Source organism: Xiphophorus hellerii, chromosome 13 (assembly GCF_003331165.1).
Source record: "Xiphophorus hellerii strain 12219 chromosome 13, Xiphophorus_hellerii-4.1, whole genome shotgun sequence".
Lineage (NCBI taxonomy): Eukaryota > Metazoa > Chordata > Actinopteri > Cyprinodontiformes > Poeciliidae > Xiphophorus > Xiphophorus hellerii.
In genome coordinates this window covers 3670465-3695949 of record NC_045684.1, presented here as the reverse complement: position 1 = coordinate 3695949, position 25485 = coordinate 3670465, and the positions used below count along the sequence as shown (strand labels likewise).

General features: G+C 36.6%; 2 protein-coding genes across 4 annotated transcripts; one reads left to right on the top strand and one right to left on the bottom strand.

Moving 5' to 3' along the window:
• Positions 1 to 24504, bottom strand: slc39a7 (solute carrier family 39 member 7). Of its 3 annotated transcripts, none has more exons than XM_032579861.1 (8): positions 24337 to 24504; positions 4473 to 4930; positions 3979 to 4147; positions 3622 to 3702; positions 3392 to 3520; positions 2898 to 3011; positions 1762 to 1958; positions 1 to 845 (listed from the first exon to the last, which is right to left on the bottom strand). In XM_032579861.1, exons 2-8 carry the CDS (start codon positions 4920 to 4922, stop codon positions 591 to 593), a joined length of 1395 nt encoding a protein of 464 aa, XP_032435752.1. In that variant the 5' UTR covers positions 4923 to 4930; positions 24337 to 24504; the 3' UTR covers positions 1 to 590. The 3 variants fall into 3 exon arrangements, with proteins under 3 accessions (XP_032435752.1, XP_032435750.1, XP_032435751.1); XM_032579859.1 differs by lacking the exon at positions 24337 to 24504 and adding an exon at positions 6284 to 6378; XM_032579860.1 differs by lacking the exon at positions 24337 to 24504 and adding an exon at positions 6001 to 6188.
• On the top strand, positions 7323 to 11558 carry LOC116730555 (major histocompatibility complex class I-related gene protein-like). Its single transcript, XM_032579883.1, has 7 exons — positions 7323 to 7437; positions 7968 to 8234; positions 9340 to 9618; positions 9720 to 10022; positions 10548 to 10682; positions 10771 to 10788; positions 10910 to 11558. The coding sequence occupies exons 1-7, from the start codon at positions 7392 to 7394 to the stop codon at positions 10951 to 10953; spliced, it is 1092 nt and encodes a 363-aa protein (XP_032435774.1). The 5' UTR covers positions 7323 to 7391; the 3' UTR covers positions 10954 to 11558.
• Positions 24505 to 25485: the final 981 nt, after the last annotated feature.

Sequence of the window (25485 nt, the reverse complement as noted above, 5' to 3'; positions counted from 1 at the left end):
TACTTAGAAAATAATTAGCCTTTATTTTGGGGACATTCAGCAAAATTCATCTCAGGAAAACAAGGAACTGAAAAATATTTCTTCAAGCAAATTAAATGAAATTTAAAACATGATGCACAGTTTGACCACATCAGCAAAAGCAACATCATCATTTTGCATGGAATGTAAATAAAAGTTAACATTCAGTGTCCAACAAAGATTTTTTTTATAAAGGATTTTATACTTGCAGGTCACTGTAGAACAAACATTCATCTCTTGTACTGAGGAGCTGCTCTGCTTTTTATGCAGCAGCCACACTGAAAGTTGGACGGTTGTTTTAACATAAGTGGCAGGTGAATTTACAGACCATTCTACTGCAGAACTCCTTATCCTGATATCAGTTTTGATCCACTCATTTCTTTATTTTTTTTCAGAAAACATTGACCCTTCTGGTTAAAAAACAAAACAACATAAATTTCAATTTGATAAGAAAAACAAAAAGCAATAAAAACAAAAAAATCATTTAAATGTTGCGTATTTTTCCCTGTCAGTGTCTCTGTTCTTTTTCTCTTGTGCTGTAAAAGTTTCTGTCCGCTCCAAAGAAAAGCGCTTCATTCGTACTCTGCGATCAGCACCATCATGCCGACGCCAAACAGCAGCGCCAGAATCTCCATCAAAGACTGGCCGAAACTGGCGCGGCCAACCAGCAGCTCGGGGAGCACCGTCACCGTGGCGATGTAAACAAACCCGCCAGCTGTGAAGGGTAAGATCCAGGCGGTCGCCGTGGCGCCCACACCTTCAGCCAGCAGGGAGCAAGCCGTCCCGGCCAGAGCTCCCACTGCGGTCAGCAGCTGCAGACACATAGCCTGATGCACAGAGAGGAACAATAGAAACTCAGCTTAATTATTACACACTTCCTGTTTCTCTCATTTTAAAGGAATGCTAAAAATTATAATTTAACAATATTAGTACATATGTGCTTTAAATGATTAGGTTACTATTAGGGAATGTGGGTTAATTACCACCTTTACCAATTCCTAATTGTTACAAAATTAACCTACTTTCATATCATACCCATAAACATACTTCACCATTTTATACCTTCATACTCAAATACTGTGTAACTTTCTGTTTTTAGTTGTGTATTTTAATGAACAAAGAAATATTTATATTTTAACTAAAACTGTAACGATACACTACAGAATATTTCACTAATTCTAATCTCAAATTTAAGCCCACTGTTATGCCTAAGGTTCCTGCATGGGAAAATGTTTGATTGTTAGCAGACAACTTTGGATTAACTTAGAAAAGACGCAAAAACTTTGAACCAGGAATTGAAATTTGAAACCCTGGTTTCACAATAAGGGCACATAAATCATTCCAGAGTGAATGTTGCTGAGTTTGACATCTGAGACAAACAGAAAGACAAACAGCCATCTGTTCTGCAGAATCAAATAATACAATGCATACTCAAACGTGCTGCATTTTTGAAAATGTTGATGTTTTTACACTAATGGAGTTTGTGTCAAATTCTCCATTTTTAGGAAAATATAACCAATTTGAAACAGCATCTTTAGAAAAAAGGACAAAATTGATGTGTAAGGAAAAAAGAAAATAATTAAGAACTCAAATACAAAAAAATAGGACATACAAGGTATATACTGTACCTGTTTTACATTTTATTATTTCAAGATCAACGTAAATGACAAATCTGAAAAAGCTAAAAGTCTCTGATGTTTATTTTAAAAAGTAGATGATAAAACATAATGTAAATGTAAATACCTTCTTTTTAGTGCAGCCAGACTGGACGAGAATGGCAAAATCGCCAATCTCATGTGGGACCTCATGAAGCAGGATTGTCAGAGTGGTGACAGCGCCAACAGCTGGACTGACCAGGAATGACGCTCCGATTGCCAGGCCATCGGTGAAGTTATGTGTGAAGTCAGCTGCTAGGTTCAGATAACCGGACACCTTGATTTCTGTTTCCATGGAGAAAAAGAAACAGTTTTTACCAAGTAATAATATTTAATGTTTAATAATATGACCGTGACACATTATCAGTTAATGATTGATAACATGTTCAGGTACGTTCAACACCTGAAAAATGTAAAATTTGAAAAGTTACATAAATTCAAGCAACACCAGCTCAAGTTTAGGCTTTCTCCAAAACAGAAATGGCATTTTTATGTACATCAAATAAGAATATGTATAATAATAATTCTGCTTAACCACATGTAGTCTGTCAGTTCAAATTGAAAAATTGTTTTTACAAGCAACTTTTTTTTTTACTGAGTAAGACTTAGTTTACCAAACCAAAAAGAAAAAAAGAGCATGGAGAAAAAAAACAAAACAATTGATGAACCACAAAATGTTTTATTTAAATTATAATTATTTCCTTATGAAGTTGTTCCATCTGTAGGGAAGTAACCCAGATTTAGACGCACCTCCTACTGATGTTTTTTAATGTTCTCAAACAGTTAACAAGTCAACTTTTAAATGTGTGCACTTTTCTAAAGAATCATAGATATTTTTCAAAAAATTAAGAAATTGATACTTTCTTCTTGCTTTTACTGCAGTTAAAGTTGTGGGAATATTTAAATACATCCTTTGGATGTTTGTAAAAAATAAATACAATGTATTTTTATTTTGTTGCTCTTGGGCCAGGATGAGATTATCATTGTAGAGCATAAGTTACAAAGCTTCTACACCTAAAGTGAGCTTGTTTTTCATGAGAAAAAACATTTTTGGTCATCTTTGACTATAAAAATGTTATATGCTGAGAACTGATCATGCTTCCTGAAAGTGTGTCAAATTTCAAAGAGGAAAACTGTAAGCACCTCCTACATTAAGTCCTGAGGGAACCTGAGAGGGGAGAACGGTAGCGATAGGGAAAATTCCCAGGAAATTATATTACTCGCCTGTGCCCTTCTTCTCCTCAGGCTCCGCCGCCTTCACACCTTTGTTTGTTTTCTTCTCTTTTGTCTTCTTTTCCTTCTCCTCTTCTCCATCACTGTCCTTTTCTTTGGCAGCAGCTGAAAGTTGGACATCCAGGAAATGTATAATTTACCTCACAAAGGTAAAAATCAATTATCCTAAACGGCGTAATCCAGCCCAGCATGACATCTAGTGGTCAAATTGCATATTGGCAGGAGATGTAAGTACACTTGCCACCTTTATTTATTTTCTGTCCACTAAAAGTGTCCAGACTTGAAGATTTTTTTATCAGTGCCATATTGTTCATTCACAGAGTACCTTATACACAATAATGTATTTGATTAAATAAGTCATTTCTTTAAATTCACACAGTGGACCAGAAACCATCAGAAGCAGAAACATATTTGAAAATATTTCTAAATATTAATCTTAGGAAAGTAAAAAAATTCTGTAAAAAGTTCAGAAATTTTTCTCCCACCATGAGAGTGACTGTGGGAGTGTCCGTGTCCTCCCTTCAGCAGACGCACAAATTTTTCAACAACCAGGAAGGCGATGATTCCTCCGAGAACCCACAGACCAACAGACATCATGTGACCATGGGCGGCTCCTGTGTTGGAAAAGTTTCTAGTTCACAGGTGGAAAATATAGATATGGAATATCGCTGACTTTATCACATAACAGCTGAGTGAAAAGAGTATCTAGGAATACCGTGGGAGTGACCGTGGTCATGTGACTCTTCGCTTGCATGAGCGTGTTCCTCATCTCCCTCTCCATGATGGGAATGAGGCTCTATGCAGAACACAATGACATAACGAAACAGGCATTAAATTTAAAAAGTCAAAATGCAAAGTCTGCAGCTGTGATCTGTAAAATAAAGGATTTTAGAAACAGAACAGAAAGACTGTGAGCTATTATATTCAATAAAACAGCAAAATATAACATTTTTCTTTTATTTGTACTCTTATGTAAAACTTTCAGTATGATTCCATGTGGTGGAAATGTAAACAATTCTGAGTAAAACTTTACATTTGTATAAGCTACGAAACAAAACAAAAGAGAATCTACCAAGAGCGTGTGGTATGAGGTGCAGGAAGGCATCGCCCAGCAGTCCACCAGAAGCAAAGCTCAGCAGCACCTTGAGCAGGTTCTGGTGCTGGTCGCTGTTGGACTGGACTGGGATCAGAAACAGGATGAGGAAAGGAGCCGCACTGATCAGCAGGGTGGCTCCGATTGCCTGCAGAAAACAAAAATCAACTCAATAGCAGATGTTCCTCAGAAACTTTACATGTTGGGGAAGAAGCCGGGCTTGTAAAGGTAGAATTGATCATGATCAAAGATAGTGATCAATACTCGTAGCTTAGTGGTGAGATTGTTTGTTAGGCAGAAAAAATTTGATTCTAGATCAATTCAATACAAAAAATGTGATATCAATCTCCAAACGGATCACCAAGAAGTCAACGTCACAACTTCTACTTTTTCAAACAAAGAAAGATTTTCCATCTTTGTTACCATTATATCAACATTTTTACGATTATAGCAACACATTCCTCTGAGCGTACCTGAGTCCAGAGCTCCACTAAGTCACGCTTCTCTCCATCTGCTTCTCTCTTTGCTCTCTCTGCTCCATGTGAGTGTCCATGTCCATGAGAACGTGTGTCTCCATGATCATGGGAGTGTGCGTGTCCATGATCATGGGAGTGTGCGTGTCCGTGATCATGGGAGTGTGCGTGTCCGTGATCATGGGAGTGTGCGTGTCCATGTCCGTGATGGTGCTGCTCCTCTTCGTGCTGCGGCAGGTTGGCCTCAGCGCTCCACTTGCTCGCTCCGTGGAACATCTTCACCCGAGCGCCCTGGGAGTGTCCGTCATCCTCCCCATGGGAGTGGCCGTGGTGATGGTGATTGTGCCCATGGTCGTCATGGGAATGGCTGTGAGCCGTAGCCGATTGAGAGGTTAACAGCAGTGCAGCAGAAGCAGCCAGTGTCAGTGTCAGCAGACGTAAACAGCCCATATTAGACCCTATGAGAAAGAGAAATGAGGAGAAAAATTAAAAAACTTAACATTTTCTGTTTTTTGTTGACAACTGTTATGGATATGTTGTGTTAATAAATTCAATATAAGCAAAAGAAAAATGTAAACAAGGCAAATTATAACTTTGGATATCAGAATACAGGAGTAAATCACAGAGTTCTGCATATGGAACTGCGTAGACACAGACCAGTCAGGAGAGAAACAGTATTCTGTGATGTCTGCCACCTTCTGGCGCAAAGCAAAATTGGTCGAAGAGTGACATGAAGAGCACACCACAGTCTTGGTGGTGATGATTTGGCCTTTAAACTCCCCGGATCTCAATCAAACTGAGCATATGTGAACCAAGTCGGATCCACCAGCCTCACATCTTACAGGACTCAGATCTTCTACTGCAATCAGTGACGAGTTCTAGTAGCTTCTATGCCTGGACAGCACAGCATGGTTTTAGTAGCAAAGAGAGAGATAGAAAGAAGTAAGACGGGTATATATATATATATATATATATATATATACCCGGGTATATATATATGAAATACTGTAACATCTGTAACTGTAACATCCCTCTTCTTTACATTTAGTTGAATCATCAACCCTGGAATTTTCTCTTCTCTTGAAGAGAAACTATTAGCATTAAACCAAAAACTACATACATGATTTTGATTTAAGTTTTGAACACAACATGTTATCAGTGTACAGCTTTCAGAAATCCTTAATATAGCTTTTCTCCTCATAACGAAACCAGCTCATCCCTCAAGCCTATATAAAATCTTTACGTTAATTTAAAACACTGACGGCAGCCTGGTGTCTGATGTAGTAATCTCTGTGCTGTGATTGTTTATTTGTTGAGTGGTAATCTCTTTAATTCCCTTAGAAAAGAACCACTTTTAATCTAGCAGTAAACAGTAAAATCCGACCTCCAAACAATCACCACCGGTTTCTGCAAGCTGCAGCAGAGCTAGCTAGAAAGCTAATAACCAGTTATATGCTAGCTTGATGCAGCAACCAAAGCATCGCTACAAAGTGCGGAATACAATGAAAAACAATCAGTGCAGTCTTACCAAATAGTGTTCAATATATTGGCTTACTTTGCCACTAAATAACTTTTTGTCCTGAGAGGAAAAGGAGCTGATAGTTCCGTCTGCGTTGATGCTGCTTGTCAGACGTGGCATTTGCACAACTAAACTCCTCAAAATCTCGCGGGGACACGTTTCATTCCAAGTATGTTTACGTCTCTATCCGTTGCACACCAGAGATTAAATATATGTATGAATAGGAGTAGAAAATTACTTTACAGGAATTGACACACATGAAACTTTAAAGTCTACTTATGCAACACCTTACCTGTAATTTGAAGAACACAAAGAAAAGATGAGGATACGAAATATCGCGAGATGAACATCAGGAGCATCCAAAAGGACAGGATGAAGTTCCGTTTAGCAGCCGCTGAATAAATGTTTGCAGAATAAAGGAGACTGAAGAGGATTTTTGACAATCAGCTGAATGTTAGAAAATTTATCAACTGTTTAATGTGAGTTTAAAGGTCCTTTGAATTATCGGCCTGGTTCAGTTTATCCACGTTTTTATCTCATCTCAAGACATGTATTTTGCACAATCATATTTCAAGTTCATTTGCATCCTAACTTTGGCAAATGAAGAGCAAATGTTCTCAAAACTGCATGATTTCTTGTTCATGGTGAGAGGAATAAACCCAGTTAACGACTTGGCAAATTAATTTGTTTCCATGGAGATGGGACAAATTATTTCAAACAGGTGAATTGTGTTCCCCCCAGGTAACTTTGGCAAATAAAGAGCAAATGTTCCCAAATCTATAAGATTTGTTGACCATGGTGAGAGGAATAAATACAACTGAAGTACATTAATTTGTCCCCATTTTATGGAGGGGGGATTTATTCAAACAGCTGAATTTAACTTTGGCAAGTAAAGTAAATGTTTTCAAATTCTCATGGATTGTGTGATGGTTCATTTGAGCGACCTAAATCTCAAGATGATTTTTTCATTCCCTGTCTCATGGTTTCTAAAAGTATTTTTTTGTTTTGTTTGTTTTTTATTCTCTCTTTTGAAAAGAGCGGAATATGACATACATCTCAGAATAATAGAGAAATATTTAACATGCTAGAACTTTAAATAAATAAATAATAAATAAATATAGGAGTAAATCGACCTTCACCAAAGTGTCTGTCCAAAATGCTACAGGGTGCAAAGGGTCAGTCGGTGAACTCTTTTATTGCCCCTAAATCGAGAAGGACCTTGCTGCAGCAAACAGAAAGGGGCGGGGACGTGGCTAAATCCTCACCTTTGTTCTTACTTTCCGCATTTGATGTGACGTCAGTGGGAGTGGACACGCCCTTTTCCGGCAGGTTGTTTTGGCTCCTTAAAGTCTATACAGGTGATTTATTCTGCCTCTGAAAAGCTCGAACAAATCGCAATCATGAACTACTTTGGTCTACTGCTGCTCTTTCACGTTGCCTCTTCGGGTAAGATAATGTTGCATGTTGTATCGTTTTCCGTCACTGCGCAATATTCTGATAGTTTCATGTTTAAGTCAAAGGTTGGCCTGCGTGGCGTTTGTCCTTTCAAAAATGAATGGACAAATATCTGCAGTTCAAATATTATTTATAAAATTCTTTACACATTATAACCTACCGCTTGCACCTATGGCCACCTATTCGTAGACAAATAAAAGTTTTTTTTATTTGTTTTATTTTTTGTCATAACATGTGTCCATTCTTTTATCACGATGTTACCTTTTATAGCGGAAATAAAAGTAAGATACTTAATATCACCTGGAGTAGTATTCTTATAGAAGACAGCACTCTGACCCCGAACAGGCTAACCTGGCTACCATTACATGTATATTAAACCAAAAGTGTGTCCCTTAAGGGACACACTTTTTAACATTTTAAATTAATTTACATTAATTTAAGTGTCTTTAAAAAAGTGTCCATTGTTGATGTAAGAATGTAGGTATACAGTTACTTTTTTTAATAATATACATTTTCTTCAGTGAAACATTCCCTGAGATATTTTCTTACTGCTACCTACGGAGTTGAAGACTTTCCAGAGTTTGTTGGTGCTGCAACAGTAGATGAAGTTCAGATGGGATACTGTGACAGCAACATCAAGACAGCCAAGCCCAAACAAGACTGGATGAGGAAACTGATCGAAAGGAATCCTGAGCACCTGGAGTGGTATTCTCAGAAGTGTCTTGGAAGTCAGCATGTCTTTAGGGCAAACATTGATAATTTGAAGCGACGCCTAAACCTCACTGAAGGTAATCTGTTTTAACTACTTTTTTGACACCTTCTTGATAATGTTTATTTAGATTGGTTTATTTTAATGTAATTTTAAAGTGAAAAGGTCTGTGGACTATATAAATATTTACTCATCACTTTCACCATGTGAACTTTGTGGTCGAGTCTGTCCTTCAGTCCTGGCAGATGGAGGAAGGATGTAGAAAAGCACAAGACTATAGACTCTGAATCTAAATATAGATTCTGACTATAGAGTTAGATTTAGATTTTAAGGCAATTTAAGTCACATGTTACTCCACTTCAATAAAACCGTCTACTTTTCTCACATGCTTTCTATGCATTTTTGTAAAGTAGCAGCTCTGCCTGAAGTAAGCTTTTGCACACGCCTTTAGCCAACTTTCCTCTTTACTTTTTCTTTTAAAGTAATTGTAAAATAAAAGTATCTGGAGAATCTTGAATTTCAATTATTACTCTTATTTGTATTTCCATTCTGTTTTAAAACAATACCAACAACTCTACAGGACCTTCTCTCTGCGAGGAAAGAGCTGCACAAGAATTAAGGAATTTTCAAGAATTAGTCACATAGTAGCTATGCTATAGATAAAGATGATATTTTTGAGGCAGAATAAACAGAGTGATATGTGCTGCCAGCATATCCAGTCTGTTTTATCCCATTGTTGTAACATAAACTTTACAGCAAGCAAACAGAAAGTCAATGTCTCCCATGACAAGCTTTGGGCTGTAAAGCACTGCAGTGTCCTTTAACTGTGGAGTATTGTTTTGGCCTGTTTGTGCATGTCTTCATCAAAAAAATAATTTCCAGAGCTTTCATTTTACTTTCTAATTCATTGCAAATTTATGCTTTAATCCATATGTTCTTCTCCTAATTTTAGCTTTATTTGCTCATTTAATTTCTTGCTAAATTCAGTCTAATTTGATCAATTTGGTTTCCCTTAAAAATGTTCAATGTAATTTTTGTGACATGCTAAAACTACAGTCAGTCACACAAGTTCAGGTATCTTTCATTATTATACAGAGGTACATAAGGCTTTTAGGCAAAATATGCCTTTATGTTGATAAAATCTATTCTTCTATTTTTATTGAATGTTTCTCTCTCTCTTTAAGGTCCCTACATTTTACAGAGAATGAATGGCTGTGAGTGGGATGATGAGACTGGAGAAATTACAGGATTTAATCAGTATGGTTATAATGGTGAGGACTTCTTAGCCCTGGACCTGAAAACACTGACATGGATTGCTCCAAAATCACAAGCTGTGCTCACAAAACTCATATGGGATGCTAAGAAAGCTAGATTAGAACATAACAAAAACTATTACATCTACGAATGTCCTGACTGGTTGAAAAATTATATTCGCCATGGAAAGAGCTTTCTGCAGAGGACAGGTACGTTTATTCAGTTTATACAGTGATTTGGGCTGTGAAGCCCAAATTTGTAGGTATTATATGGATGTTATGTTTTATTTATGAGTATTTTCTTTCTACAGAAAGCCCCTCCATATCTCTGCTCCAGAAAACTCCCTCCTCTGTGGTCAGCTGCCATGCTACAGGTTTCTTCCCTGACAGAGCTGAAATGTTCTGGAGAAAAGATGGAGAACAGATTCACAAAGATGTGGAGAAAGGAGAGATCCTCCTGAACAATGATGGGACCTTCCAGATGAGTGTTGAACTCAATGTTTCATCAGTCCCACCTGAAAGCTGGAGGAGATACGACTGTGTGTTTCAGCTTTCTGGTGTTGGAGACGACATAAAAATCACTCTGGATAAATCTGCCATCCGTACAAACTGGGGTAAGACACACCTCTGCGACGGTACGGCTTATTTAGGATAGCAAGCTGAGAGCTTTGAGCAACACGTTTCCCTCAAAAACATATGTTTTCTGGGTATTTCCATATATGAACATGACATTATACAAGACTTTCTGTGTACAGATGGCTAATGATGAAGAGGGATCCCAATGTTGCAGCTACACATTACATGGGTTCTTTATTAACATTGCCGCCAAAGACACATTGGAAAAAATAAGGCTGATAAATGAGAGTTTAAATTGAGAGACTGTCCCTTTTCTGCCAATATTGTGCATATTTATTTTGAAGGTATACAAGAGTTTGTCTTTTTTAGATAAAATTAATTTAATTATATGGCAGCTTAGATGCAGTAGGATATTTTCTTTTACTCAAAAATTTACAACCACTATTTTTCTTTGATGAGGACAATTTTGCGTTAAAATCAAATTTTGTAAAGCAATATCCACTCTTAAAGAAGCCATTTTTGATCTGCACTGCTTAATTTATTAACTGTTTGGACCTTTTCAGTTTATTCTCCAGAATTTCCAGCTGCTCCTGTTGCAGGAATTGTAGGAGGATTTCTTCTCATTCTTCTTCTTCTGGGAATTGCTGTAGTTGTCCTCCGGATGAAGAAAAGTACTGATGAGGAAAAACAGTATTCTGGTAATTGACAGAATTTGAAATAATTGTATTTGATAGTTTAACTTGTGGTTCACTACTTAATTTTTTGTGCTTATTTTCTGTATTTCAGATTTCCAGCTTGTTGATGGTAACTATTCACCATTTAAGTATATTTAATAAAATCTTCTGATATATATTTTGGAATGAGTGAATGCTATTATATTCACTTCAACAGATAATACTTCATCTTTAACAATTTGTCTTTACAGGAGAGGATTTAAAGATGAAGACTGATTGTGGGGAGAGTCAATAAATTGACCGTTTCAGAAACATCTCTGACTTCACACATTCAATGGCTTCATATCCAAAGAGAGCTAATACTGGTAATGCATAAAAGGTTTTTGGTGTACAATTAAGCTGGGTCCAACGATATACACAAAGATGGAAAATACACTGGATTAGACATAAGCTTCACTTAGTGCAGCCATGTCTGGTCATCAGTCATAGTGAGAGGGGCTATGAATGAACAGATTCTGATGCAACAACCCAAACAGTTGTTTTGTTGATGTTGGAGCTTGACCAATTATGTATGTAATGCCTTTACTATATAGATGTGTGTATATATATATATGTATATATATATTAGCAAATTTTAGCTTTTTTATTGCTTTTTTATGCATATTGCACTGGCTGATGACTCTTTTAGTCTCGCAAATGTGACAATGACAGTAAAGTTTCTTTTGTTGGGGACTGAAACCTTTCACTTAGTGTTTCATTCCTCTGATTGTGGAAAAACGAAACAAGTTCAAGTCATTCTTTCATGAACAGTGTTTATCTTCAGCAGATTTTACATGTGTAACATGTTGTCTTAATTTCATATTCATTGATATCAGATGTCAATAAATGTTCACCTTGGCATTTTTCCATGGCATTTTTTTTAAATGAATTCTTGACATAATGAATATCAGACAAACTTTTCATGCTTGGGAAAAAAGGAAAACGGTCATAGTTTTAGAACTATTCTGTTCTAAAACAGAATTGAGTAACTCATCATAGGAAACAGCTGTAAATTTATTAGTAAAACCACATTTAAAATAGATATTATTTACAAACCGAAAGTTGTTGATTGCAAAAATTTGTCAGAATTTGGACAACTTGAAGATAAAGGTGAACCAATTGTGTCAGAAGTAATGAAGCATGTAAAACTTAAGGTTTCATAAATGTTGTATTTCATTTTTATTCACATTGTTTTGGACATTTACTTAACCTGACTGATTGACTCAATGTGGGACCGTTTCATTATCTGGGCTGAATTAGGTGTTTAAAATAAGTAAATTGCCTTTCTGTTGCATGCTTGCTTAATGTTGTTCTGATTATATGCTGTAATACTCATATGTTGTTGCTCTGTGGTTTTAAGACTGCCACATCAGAGTGTCTCAGTCCAGAACAATTGAATTCAGAGCTACTAGAATTTATTGGCTCTCTCTTGCCCAGTCTCTTCTTCCTCTCTCCCTCCTGTTTTCCCCTTCTCTTCTTTCATTTATTTCAAATTCATATCTGTTTTGTGGTCGTACAAGCCTAAGATCATATTTTCTTTGTCTAGTCCAAATGTTAGTCCTTAACATGTGGAGTTTTACAACCTTCTTTCTCTACCGCGGAGGGAGCAGTAGAGAACAGCTGGCCAAAATTAGCATTTATAAATGGGATCAACCTTGAGCTGTAAATTAGCTGCTTACTCCGCAGAGCACGAATATCCAACATGAAACTAACTTCACTGCGCATGCGTGATCTGATCTCCAAATTATGCCCCGCCTCTTCCATAACAACTCTCACACAGACATACGAATCTCTTACACAGCAAAAATATAAGTCTCATTCCCATTCATTTATTCATTCATTCAGCCTAGTATTAGTTCACACACATATACATTTTCAACTTATCATTCAGAATACTATGCTTTGTGTGTATGCGTGTGTGATATTTTAGTGTATATGCACAATTTTAGTCTTTGTGTGTGTGTGTATGAGTCTTTAGTAGTGTGTGTGAGACAATACATAGTTTTTGTTTTTAAATGGCCCCCCTTAGGTTTATGCATGGTCCGATTCTACTCCAGTTTTGGGCTTCTTGATTGCGCTGTTCTTCAGTACTGTACTGGGGGAGGGGTCATAATACGGGATATTTACAGGAAAATACTAATATGGGAGGGGTAAAAAACTGTAGTTTTCAGGACGAAATGTGAGACTTTACTTTGAGACAAAATATGGTTTCTGTCCTACACTGCCCCTCAAACCAATTAGACCGGTTAGAGTGAGACTTGCCAGTGGAGAAGCGCTTTTTGTTTCTTAAGTTGAACAATCTCACATAAAACCACACCTTAAATGCTTAAAAGATAAAAAAGGGAAACATATTTTGACTGGTCCAAAACAGACCGTTCCACTCACTTCTGCTTTGCTACCTTTGCCACCTGCTACGTACAATGAAGTACCTCATAGCAGCACTTTTTGTCTGCTATGCAACAAATGCAGGTAAAAATCTAAATCCTTAATATATACTAATCTTGACTGGTTAAATTGTTTTGATGAATCATCATTTTTTACTTTTGTAACTAAAAGCTAGGGACATTGCAGAAAGTGAATTAAATATGTTAGGTGAACCAAATAACCATATTTGGTTACTGTTTGTTACATTCTGTTGAATCTTTGTACTTTTGAACTGTAGTCTGATTCAAACAGATCTCGAGATAGAAGGGCTATGCTTTTACTATTTCTTCCCTGTGTCATTCTTCCCGAAAGTTTCACATTTTTTTCCAGTCAGGCTACCTACAGTTGAAACCAGATATTTATAGACAACAAATTATAAGACACAAACACATTTTTTTTCTCTCTCTGTCAGAGTTTAAATTTGACCAAACTTTTCTTGTGCTATCTGACTTAGAATTACTCAAATAATTTCAGTTTGCTAAATGACAGAAAACTTTTGAATATTTTTTTAGATTTTTTTTTTTTACTTTCCTCAAATTCAATAGTTCACATACATTTGGACGGTATGAGGGATAATAACTGTCTTTTAAAATGTATTACTTGAGTTAAGCATTTTGGATGTCCTCCGACAAATTTCTCACAGTAGTTTGCTGGAGTTCTGGCGCATTCCTCCAGACTGAAGTGTAACTGAGTCCAGTTGCGTCTTTTCAGGGGTCTCATGTATAAAATGTGTGCGCACCACAAAATATGTGGCGCCTTATTTTACGCACAAGTCGGTGTAAATACAGGTAAACGTTTTACCTGCAATGACAATTTTACCTGCAATGACAATTTTACCTGCAATGACAATTTTACCTGCAATGACAGTCATCCTTCAGTTGAACCATGCACTGCAAAAAACACTGCAAAAAAAGGCTCTAATTTACAGTAAAATAATGGCAGATGTGGCCTTTCAGTTCCTGTCGGTACAGAACAGGTTTCACTGTGTATAACACTCTTACCAGCTTCAGCCATTTACACTACACCTTTGGCTTTTGTTCTAGAATCAATCTGCACATTTTTGGGCAAAACCCCATTCATACAGAACCCATCTCCTTCCTGAGTAGTATGATAGACATTTCTATCACGTCTACATCTCAGGAAGGCTAGATTTAGCACTCTGGGTTCTACTTATTCAACATTACTATCCAAGTGCACTGATTTAATTTTATTTCCCATGAGTCACCATTTGCTGATTATTTGATTATAACTCTTTTCACATAGTTAACTTAGTAATATCTGACCCACCCACCACTAACCAGACTTTGGAAAGTGAAAGTATGTATTTACCAAACTTCAAAATTAAAGTAGACCACATATGAAATCTTGGAATATACTATCCAAATAAATATTGTTAATCGCAGACCTTATCTCTGGCTGAATCATTAAACATAAAAAGCGGGTATCCTTCACTTTTTCTGTAATGTCAAAAAATAAATAAATAAAATAAAAATACAATAGGGTCTGCCAAATACCCTTTTTTAGAAAAGGGTATTCTTTTTAAACTCTTACAGGATTCTAAATTGACTGATTATGAATAGTCCTAAACACATAGGAGTCCTTTAGTCTTAGCAAAATAAACTGAATGTTTTACTTTTTGGGCCCACCAAAAAGTAAAACAAATAAAAGCCGGCAATATTGTCAAGAACCCCCTGTTGCAGGCCTGATGCTGACGACACTCACCACTGTTCCTTGATCGTTCCACAGTGGCTGGTTTCATATAAGTTCCAGGTGACTCGTCTCCCAGGGCAACAGTCAGAACTGCACCTTTCTCGGTAAAGGCAGAGGAAAGCGCAGCAAAAACAGGCAGGCAGGCACAGCCAATCTCTTCCTCTCCACAAGCTCATGTGCAGACCTCCAGTATTCAGCTCATCACATGCTACATCTGTCCTTCAATTGTCACTTTGCGCCAGTACCCAGCAAAGTTGATGCACTTCTTAAGCACTTCTATTACAAACTTCTCACAAAAGTTGCAGCTTAAAGTGACAGACTAAGACTATTTTTACTTCAACTGTTAATTTTCTCTCTCTTTTTAATGACCTCTTGCTTATTAATTCTATTTCTTGCAAAAGACTTGGAAATTATTATATGCTATTTTAAAACACTAGTTCCCATGTATTAAGTTTGTTATTTTTCAAAACAACAACATATATTTATTTTTGGGAACAGAGGGGGTTACATCTATATTTGCATAAAATTGTTTAAACAGATGCACACCTCACTTTCAAGCATTGGTAAATTGTTGCCAAGGATGAACCAGATTGTGCAGCTGCACGATTAGGGAGTCGTGCAGCTGCACAATCTAGTCTGACAATCTGATTTGACTTCAGATATCTTGACTTCCTGATATCTTGGCTGATTTCCTTTGTCTTTCCCATCATGTCAAAAAAGAAAGCATTGTGTTTAATGTGTAGCCTTGAAATACATACACAGGCGTGCCTACAGTTAACTCAAATGCATCAGTTAACCTATCAAAGGTTTGTGGAAGGAAATCTAAAAGGTTTGACCCAAGTCATACATTTTAAAAGACAATTATCACAAACTGATTATATGTAAACTTGAATTCAAGGACCGTTACAAAAAAAATCTCTAAAAATGTTCTTGCTATGGGTTGTTGCCATGTATGCTAAATTTTGTGAATTGTAATTTCTACCAATTTATTTTCTTCTTTGGGCAGTTAGAATATATTTAGGTTAGTTTAGAACCAAAATCTGTAATTAATTTTTATATTTGGAATTGTTTGAATTGCTTTGGTGATTGTTTGACCCTCCCATTAATTTGAGTAATTAAGAACACACCGGGTGCTTGGTGGAGGGCTATTGTTTGGCAAATGTCTGGTGTGTTGACGGGAGGTTTTGTAAATAATTTTTTTGACCACTTTTTTGAACTTTAAACATCAAGTTAAGATTATTTTCGTTTTCAACTAAGTTGTAAGACATTTTTAGTAATTATTTTGTCGCTATTTTTACAAGAAATTATTTATTTATTTATTTTCAAAACAATCAAGTCGGAAGTGCGTGCAAATCAAACCACCTGTTACCACCCACGGCCTTTGTTGGAATTTTTGGTTTTGGAACATAGAAGGTTGCGACACATTTTCCGGGATTCAGCAAAAAGAAATTATTTAAGTAATTCTAACTAACCCAAAACAAGTAAACTTGGTCGGATTTGACTTCAGATCAGACAGTAAAAAAATATGTTTGTGTTTTTAGCATGGCCACTGATGACAGCAGATAAACGGTTTTCCGCGAACGAACGGGGTAGATTGTTTTTCTGCCATTAGAACAATGAGTAACATTGATTGACAACATTAAGACCCTCTTTTTGACTCTGATTGGTTGTTTTTAATTGGGAGCGGTGCATTTCTTCAGTAGTAGCTCAGGGAGGAGGTCAATCTTTTCATAGATTATCTATCTCATATTATACTGTCACAACATGGTAACAGCTATAACAAATATGGAAAAAACATGTTTTTTGTAAAGGTTATATACTGCAGCTTTAATAAAAATATCCATGTGCCTTGAGGAAAAGGTAAGCCAAAGGAATCAGAGTGATGATTTGGTCAATATTCCTTTGGTCAAGAATTAGTTCCATGGGAAGGTAACATTTACATATACCAACTACCTAAGCTTATGTATGCATGTAATGCACGTATAAATGAGTATATATATATATGTGCATATGGGTCTATCTATCTATCTATCTATCTATCTATCTATCTATCTATCTATCTATCTATCTATCTATCTATCTATCTATCTATCTATCTATCTATCTATCTATCTAGGTAATTTGGAGGTCAAGTCAACATGTCAAAGTCATTGATGTGCTGCTGAAGAATTTTTGCATTGTGAGAGAGCTCAATATCATGTAGTGAAAGAAATGAGAGCCTTGAAAAAAAAATACAATACTATGTAAATGGTATTTTACATAGTTTGCAACAATGCTGTATAATTATTTTATCCGAAAAATGGGGTGAGGGACAATAAGCTGTGTAAGCTCACTCCTTTTTTTAATATGCCAGCTATCCTCCTTGGTAATGGTGTTCTATAGTTATTGTGCTTCCTTACGTTTTTATTTGCTATTGTAAGATGTATGTTATTATATGTAACAAGTGGGAAGCTATCATTTGCATATTGAAAATAAATAAATAAATAAAGAAATACAAATATTAAGCTTAAGCATACCAAGACAAAACAGATATCCAAACTGAAGCCCTTTCCAAAAACACTTCAAGATGGGATTAAGGTGCCCTCTTGCGGTCTACATGTTTTGTAAATGACAAGGTGAAAAGAAGGTTGCTCGTTGCTCAGACTTGCTCAAACTTTGGATTTGATATAATTGGTTTTGTTAGTCATATATATATATATATATATATATATATATATATATATATATATATATATATACTCCTATATTCATGAAGGAGTGGAGCATGGGGAAATCCTCCAAAACCATGATGGAACGTTCCAGATGATGGTTGGGCTGAATGTCTCATTAATTCCCCTCGAAGACTGGAGGAAATATGACTGTGTCTTTCAGCTTTATGGTGTCAGCAAGGACATTATAACTGCACTGAATAGAGGAGCAATCAGGACCAATTGGGGTAAGAAGAAAATAAAAATGTTAAAGAGATCATGTTTTTAAAGAGGGAGGGAAAGTAGTATGCAAATTAGACTTTTGTGAGCTTTATGTTTTCTTGCAATAATATAATTGTCTCAATAAAAACATACCTGTAGTCTTGCTCTGAATCCTTCATATACTGTATGTTGAATCTTCCATGACATCCATTTGGGGATGCCTTAACACCTTCTTCTGCAATGTGCTGCCTATTTCCCCAAAGTTAAGCCTTGGAGCTTCAGGCCCCAGCTGATATCCCACCCTACACAGAACCCTTCCCCTTGTAGGCTCCATCAGACTAGCAGCAGCAGCAGTTAGCTGGTGGAACTGCACATCTGCTGAGACTATCATGCAAACTACTTCTTAATCCAATGTTCTCCAGAATGGTTGTAATCAGCATCATGGAGAAGCATTATTGTGATGATGTGCTGAAAGCGGAGTGTTGGAAAGGGTATTATATTCTTAAAGAGATTGTTAGGATCCTGAGTTGCTTTGACGTTTATTATTTTGTGTTCCTTAGTCTCTATCTTTGATCAATCTTGTTTGTGTTTTGTTTTAGTCCAGTCCTTCTTTGTGATTCTAGTTATTTTTTTGTCCCTTTGTTACACTAGTTTAATTATATTTCTTAGGTCTATTTATTCCTTAGGATTAGATTTATTTTCTAGTCACCTATATACTCTGTCTCGACCCCTGTGCCCTTTTTTCTTTTTCCATCCCTTCATACCTGCAGTTAGTTAGCTAATCAACCCAGATCAATTGTTTCAGCATTCATTCTCCTAGTATTTATACTCTTTCTCCTCTCACTCCTCGCTGGTTCCTTTCATCAACTCTTGTTATCTCCTTGTCAATTCCCTGTCGTCAATTTGGTTGTGAAATCCTATGTTTTGCTCTGATCTAGTTCCCTACGTTCCCTGTGTCTCCATGTTTTTGTTGTAATGTTTCGTCCTTCATTTTTCATTAAAAACCACAAAATCTACTTGATGCCTCCGGGTGCTGCATTTGGGTCCATTTACAAACACAGAACATGACAGAGGTAATCGTCAGTTTCAAGACATCAAAAACTTCTTGAAAGTATTTGCATTATAGACATGCATCATTGCACGACTATAATGCAGTACCAAATTATTTGACTATTCTTATTTTTGATATGTACAACATTCTCAGAACAGTTGAGTGGAACATAGTTGATCTGCCTGGAAAATACATAATTACCAGTGTTTTAACCCTGTCATGGTCTCAAATGCTTACCTGGGCAGCATGGAAGGGGGTGGTGGAGATAGTCCCATCAGACCACAAAAAAACCTTTTAAATGCACACATTGTGTCAGTGCAACCCTGCAGGACCGTGCACTGAGGAAAAAACTAAATGATCCTGTTTCTTAAGACCAGGGCAGGGTTAAGCATGTAGGTTTTATCCATCAAATTTAGCTCAAGAACTATACTGAATGTCCCTCTGGAATTAATAAAATATATTTAATCTTTCATTAATTTATTCATTCATATTTACATTTTTTTCAGATTGTCATTTCATATTGACATTTTGTTACTGCAGAATTTTTCTGAAAGACAGAAATTGCAACTTAAGCTGTCAGATTATAATATTGTGAAAAAAAGCTAATTTGACCTGTTGCGTGTAAACTAAAGCATAGTGAACACAGGGCGTTATTTAAGAAATAAATGTTGTCATTAAAAGTTTTCAGGAGTTTTTTTGTGCAGAAAACCAGTAACTAGATTGACTAGTTAGTAATTCACATCTAAAAATACTCAGAACAATAAATTAATGTGTCTTTGTATATTTTTGTCCTCTTTATCTAATTTCAGCTTTAACATTTGTTTTATATAGAACACCCCAGTAATGTTGTTGTCCCCATCACTGCTTCACTGGTGTTTGTTGTTCTCACCATCATAGCTATTGTTGTATACATAGCTTTCAAAAAAAAGAAAGGTAAGAAATAACAAGATACATATGAAGATATTCTATTTTAACTATTTTAATTTGCCAAATTGTCCACTTTAATAAAAATATTAAGTCATGACAGTTAAAGTGTAAGTCTGAAAAATGTCAGAGGGTGTTCCCTAGTGTCATTTTCTTTAACCTTAGCTTTGAGGGTGTTTTCTAACATGTCATTTTCTTTAGCTTTAGCTTTGCGTGCATGTGATCTATGTAAATGCATGTATGTTTATATGAGCATGCAAACAGCTGAAAGAGATAAAGAAAAACACAGAATTATTTATTCCCAACAGTCCCCTTGTTGGGGTAGCAGAAATACCACTCCACAACAGTCATTAACTATGGTACATATGGATCCTAAACTATACTGTATAGGGGACCATTCCTTCCAGCTGTCACCAGGAATCTTGTCCCCCTCCAAATGATGTATCTCCAGTAATGCCCCTCAGACCTCCAAAGTTGGCCACATTGAAATTGTTCACTTGGCAGGTGATCTTGTTGAGGAAGTTGACCATAGTTTGTGTATTGCAGGTTTGCTGAGCACGGTCTCTGTTCCTAGCATGTACTAACTGTGACCAAATGCCATGGGCGCATTGCCAGCTGCCGTTCGGAACCATTTGACATCCTGCCCGGTCGGTTCCAGAGACAGGCTTCTCATCACACTACTACCGGCACTGGTTATCTCACCGGCTGTGGCTTTGGACCCAGACTCTGGCTGCTGGTCCTTGATCCTCTGCAGCCTCTATCAGAGATGTAAGGATGATCTGGATGAAGTTCTTCTTGATCTCTATGCTCATCACCGACGACCGGGTCTTCACCAGATCCAGGCAGAGCATCACCAGCTCACTGGTCACTATTCTGGCCACGTGACTCCCTTGTTGGCCTGCTGGGGGCTCAGATGTTCCCAGACCATCTTCTGCAGCGATCGCATAAAGACCAAGATGAGGCGGTCAATGTAGCTGGTATTGTAGCTGCAGGCCAATTTCAGGATAATCAGAGTGGGGTTGGTGTGGCTGGTTGCTCACGAGGCAGGACAGGAAGGAGTGAACGGCCCGCAGCCCCCCCTGTTACAACTAAGCTGATGTGTTTAAGATTAAGGAGATCAAACATCTCAAAAATACAGTATGACATGGTTAATAAAAATTAGTACATTTCCATCTTATTGTAATCCTAAATTAAGATTGCTTGTGCATTTTGAAAATATTTGCTAATTTAAAAATTACAAATAGAAAACCTATCAACACAATAAAATGAGCATAAGCAATTTTCGAGAGTAGTCGATATCTAAAACCTCTCTATACTAATTCATTGTTTCTTAACTTTATAGCGTAGTGATGTCATCAGGTCACAGGGAGTTCTCCCCTGTTAGGCTCCATCCAGTGTTTTAGTGGTGAAATCAGGCCGTTCATTTTGATGTGACCAATTATAATTTTTGTTTCTCTATTTTCCAAACAATTTTCCAGAAACACTTGAGTTTTAATTCCAATTCCTTTATCAAATTTCGTAGCCCATTTTTTGCATATAATTTGGCCTGAAATAGGGCTTTTCTCCTTTCCCCCTAAGGATATTATTAAATTATCAATTTGGAATCTATGTTATTGTTTATAAAATAATTTTCTCAAAAATTAAAATATTTTGAGGTGTTTCACAAGTTTTCCAAATCCACCGTCTAGAATTCAAGATAAATTTAAAGTTTCATTGGTTATGCTTTTATCTCTATAGTATTCCCCCTGTGTTTTCTTCTGTTAAAAGGAAACAAAAGCCAATCATAACTCAGGGATTTAGAAGTAAACCAATAACATCAACCCATCCTTCTAAAATTTTCATATTCCCCACAAATTTGGATACCATGTGTAACCATTTTATTCTATATAACAACAAACCACAAGAAAGAGCTTAGTTATTAACCCAACTTAAGCTAAGAATCTTATGTTAAGCAATTGTAAGAATGTGTTCATCAAGACCATGAAAAATGTCAGACTTATTCCCAAATATCCCATTTAGATCCACCTTAATTGCATACCCCAATTTCAAGTACGTCCAAGTAAAACAAGGCACAAGCCTCCTTAAGAATATTTTCAGAAATATTGTAAAGTAACTCATAGACTACATTTGCTTTACATTGTCCCCACATGATGACAATGATATAGTATGATCTTATTAAATATTAGATTCTTGATTAATATGGGTTGTGACTTTGTTGCTGTACAATGTTTTAAGATAATGGCCCTTTTTAACTTTGAGCCCATGGCCCTAAAGGTCTCTGCACAGCCCTGCAACCCGTATTGAACCAATATGGAACACCATTTGTTCCGTATTTCTATAAATGTCTGAAAGACACGCCTATCACACACAGATCAACACTAAGTGTAACAATAATAACCAAAATAAAATACAGGAAATATTAAGGTCAGCTAAATTGTTGTGGCACTACATGGGACTCCCGGAACGCTATGGGCCGACGATGTTGTCAGGTTGCCTAGAGACAGACAATGTGCAGCCGCGGTAAGCTGCTATGAGCCCACGTCTCTTTAAAACGTCCTCTACCACCAAGGACTCCACCATGTCCTTAGAAGTAAAAACTCTTCTACAGATACATATGTGAGAGGGAAGATGCAAATCCCAGGCTAAACCTCTGACAGTCAGTGCATTGACATCCCTATGAGGATGAATACGGACAATTATTTTAAAGATCTGTCCATTGTCGCGCAGTGTGCTGTCTGATATTCCTAACCCTTACCCTAATACATCAGAACCTAGAAGAACCAGACATCAGCGTCTCTTCATCCCTTAATCATCTCCTGAGGCTGATATGGTACAGAACATCTTATTGATTCTGTTTCTTATTGTGCTTTTAGTAGATTATGATTTGATTATTTGCTTAGGATGATGAGTTTGGATGATACTTTATTTAATATATAATAGTATTAGCCAAAATAATATAAATGGCCATTTAAAGAAAAATCATGCTAAGAGATTAACAGTAAATACATAAATATTTCCTACTTTAAAAAGGCTTGTTAGGGTTTTTTGTGTGTTTTGTTTAGAAATAAGTTATTATGAATTCAATATTCAGTGCTCATTTAATGTATGATTTCACTATTATTTTATTAATGTGGTTTACCAGTTTGGATAACCTGACTTCCTATCAATGAAGAAAATACATGCTAACCAAAAATGCACCAGACAAACACCTGCCGCTCCAGGGGCTACCGAAGAAGTTGTACTAAAAAAATTAGATTGGATTTTTTTTTTAATCTTCAAAATTTTACTTTAACAATCAATAAAAAATTATAGTGCTGCACTTTTAGCTGCTTTATAGAGATAGGATCACACTTTCCATCTGCTAGACCAGGATCTGTAACCTGTATCTCTGGAGACGCTTTGGCTTACTTAATATATAAAATAATGAAATATTGCTCTGGTTTTTGTTTCATTCTTTTTTTAAGAGTCCCCATAAAAAACACTGACTACACTGGATCCAGTGGTAAATATGGCATAGAACCAGCCTCTAATCCTAACTCATTTGTATAAATATTTTGGTAATACTTTCTAAAAATAGCAGAATTTTCACATATCTTTTATACTTTTGGTTGCCTGAGGACACATTTTGAATATTAAATCAGACATTATGATCAGTTACTCAGTACAGTTACTAAGTAAAAATGTGTTGAATAAATACACCACCTGGATTTAACTAAGCAAATAGGTACAAGCCTCCTATTGGATAAGTACTGCATAGGCGATTATCTTTCAGCTGGCAACAAGTTATTTAACCCCAGCTGATGCAATGAGTAACTCCTCATTTCTTAAACAACCATGGCAAAAGACACATCCTGTGGTTGTGGAAAAGACGTTAGTCTGTTTAAGAAGGGTCAAATCATTGGCATGCATCAAGCAGAGAAACATCTAAGGAGGTTGCAGAAACTACTAGAATTGGGTTAAGAACTGTCCAACGCATCATTAAAAACTGGAAGGATGGTGGGGAACCATCGTCTTCCAGGAAGAAATGTGGTCGGAAAAAAATCCTGAATGATCGTGATCGGCGATTACTTAAACGTTTGGTCAAATCAAATCGAAGAAAAACAACAGCAGAACTCAGGAGTATGTTTAATTGTGAACGCAAAAGCATTTCCACACGCACAATGTGAAGGGAACTCAAGGGGTTGGGATTGAACAGCTGTGTAGCCGTAAGAAAACCTCTAATCAGTAAGGCTAACCAGAAAAAAAGGCTTCAGTTTGCTAGGGAGCATAAAGATTGGACTCTGGAGGAATGGAAGAGGGTCATGTGGTCTGATGAGTCCAGATTTACCCTGTTCCAGAGTGATGGGCGCATCAGGGCAGCCTGGTGTCTGATGTAGTAATCTCTGTGCTGTGATTGTTTATTTGTTGAGTGATAATCTCTTTAATTCCCTTAGAAAAGAATCACCTTTAATTTAACAGTAAACAGTAAAATCCGACCTCCAAACAATCACCACCGGTTTCTGCAAGCTGCAGCAGAGCTAGCTAGAAAGCTAATAACCAGTTCATATGCTAGCTTGATGCAGCAACCTAAGCATCGCTACAAAGTGCGGAATACAATTAAAAACAATCAGTGCAGTCTTACCAAATAGTGTTCAATATATTGGCTTATTTTGCCACTAAATAACTTTGTGTCCTGAGAGGAAAAGGAGCTGATAGTTCCGTCTGCGTTGATGCTGCTTGTCAGACGTGGCATTTGCACAACTAAACTCCTCAAAATCTCGCGGGGACACGTTTCATTCCAAGTATGTTTACGTCTCTATCCGTTGCACACCAGATATTAAATATATGTATGACTAAGAGTAGAAAATTACTTTACAGGAATTGACACACATGAAAGTTTAAAGTCTACTTATGCAACACCTTACCTGTAATTTGAAGAAGACAAAGAAAAGATGAGGATACGAAATGTCGCGAGATGAACATCAGGAGCATCCTAAAGGACAGGATGGAGTTCCGTTTAGCAGCCGCTGAATAAATGTTTGCAGAATAAAGGAGACTGAAGAGGATTTTTGACAATCAGCTGAATGTTAGAAAATTTATCGACTGTTTAATGTGAGTTTTAAGGTCCTTTGAATTATCGGCCTGGTTCAGTTTATCCACGTTTTTATCTCATCTCAAGACATGTATTTTGCACGATCATATTTCAAGTTCATTTGCACCCTAACTTTGGCAAATGAAGAGCAAATGTTCTCAAAACTGCATGATTTCTTGTCCATGGTGAGAGGAATAAACCCAGTTAACGACTTGGTAAATTAATTTGTTCCCATGGAGATGGGACAAATTATTTCAAACAGGTGAATTGTGTTCCCCCCAGGTAACTTTGGCAAATAAAGAGCAAATGTTTCCAAATCTATAAGATTTGTTGACCATGGTGGGAGGAATAAATACAACTGAAGTACATTAATTTGTCCCCATGTTATGGAGGGGGGATTTATTCAAACAGCTGAATTTAACTTTGGCAAGTAAAGTAAATGTTTTCAAATTCTCATGGTTCGATTGAGCGACCTAAATCTCAAGATGATTGGTTAATCCGTGGTTTCTAAAAGTATTGTGTTTTGTTTGTCTGTTTTTTTTCTCTTTTGAAAAGAGAGGAATATGACATACATCTCAGAATAATAGAGAAATATTTAACATGCTAGAACTTTAAATAAATAAATATAGGAGTAAATCTACCTTCACCAAAGTGTCTGTCCAAAATGCTACAGGGTGCAAAGGGTCAGTCGGTGAACTC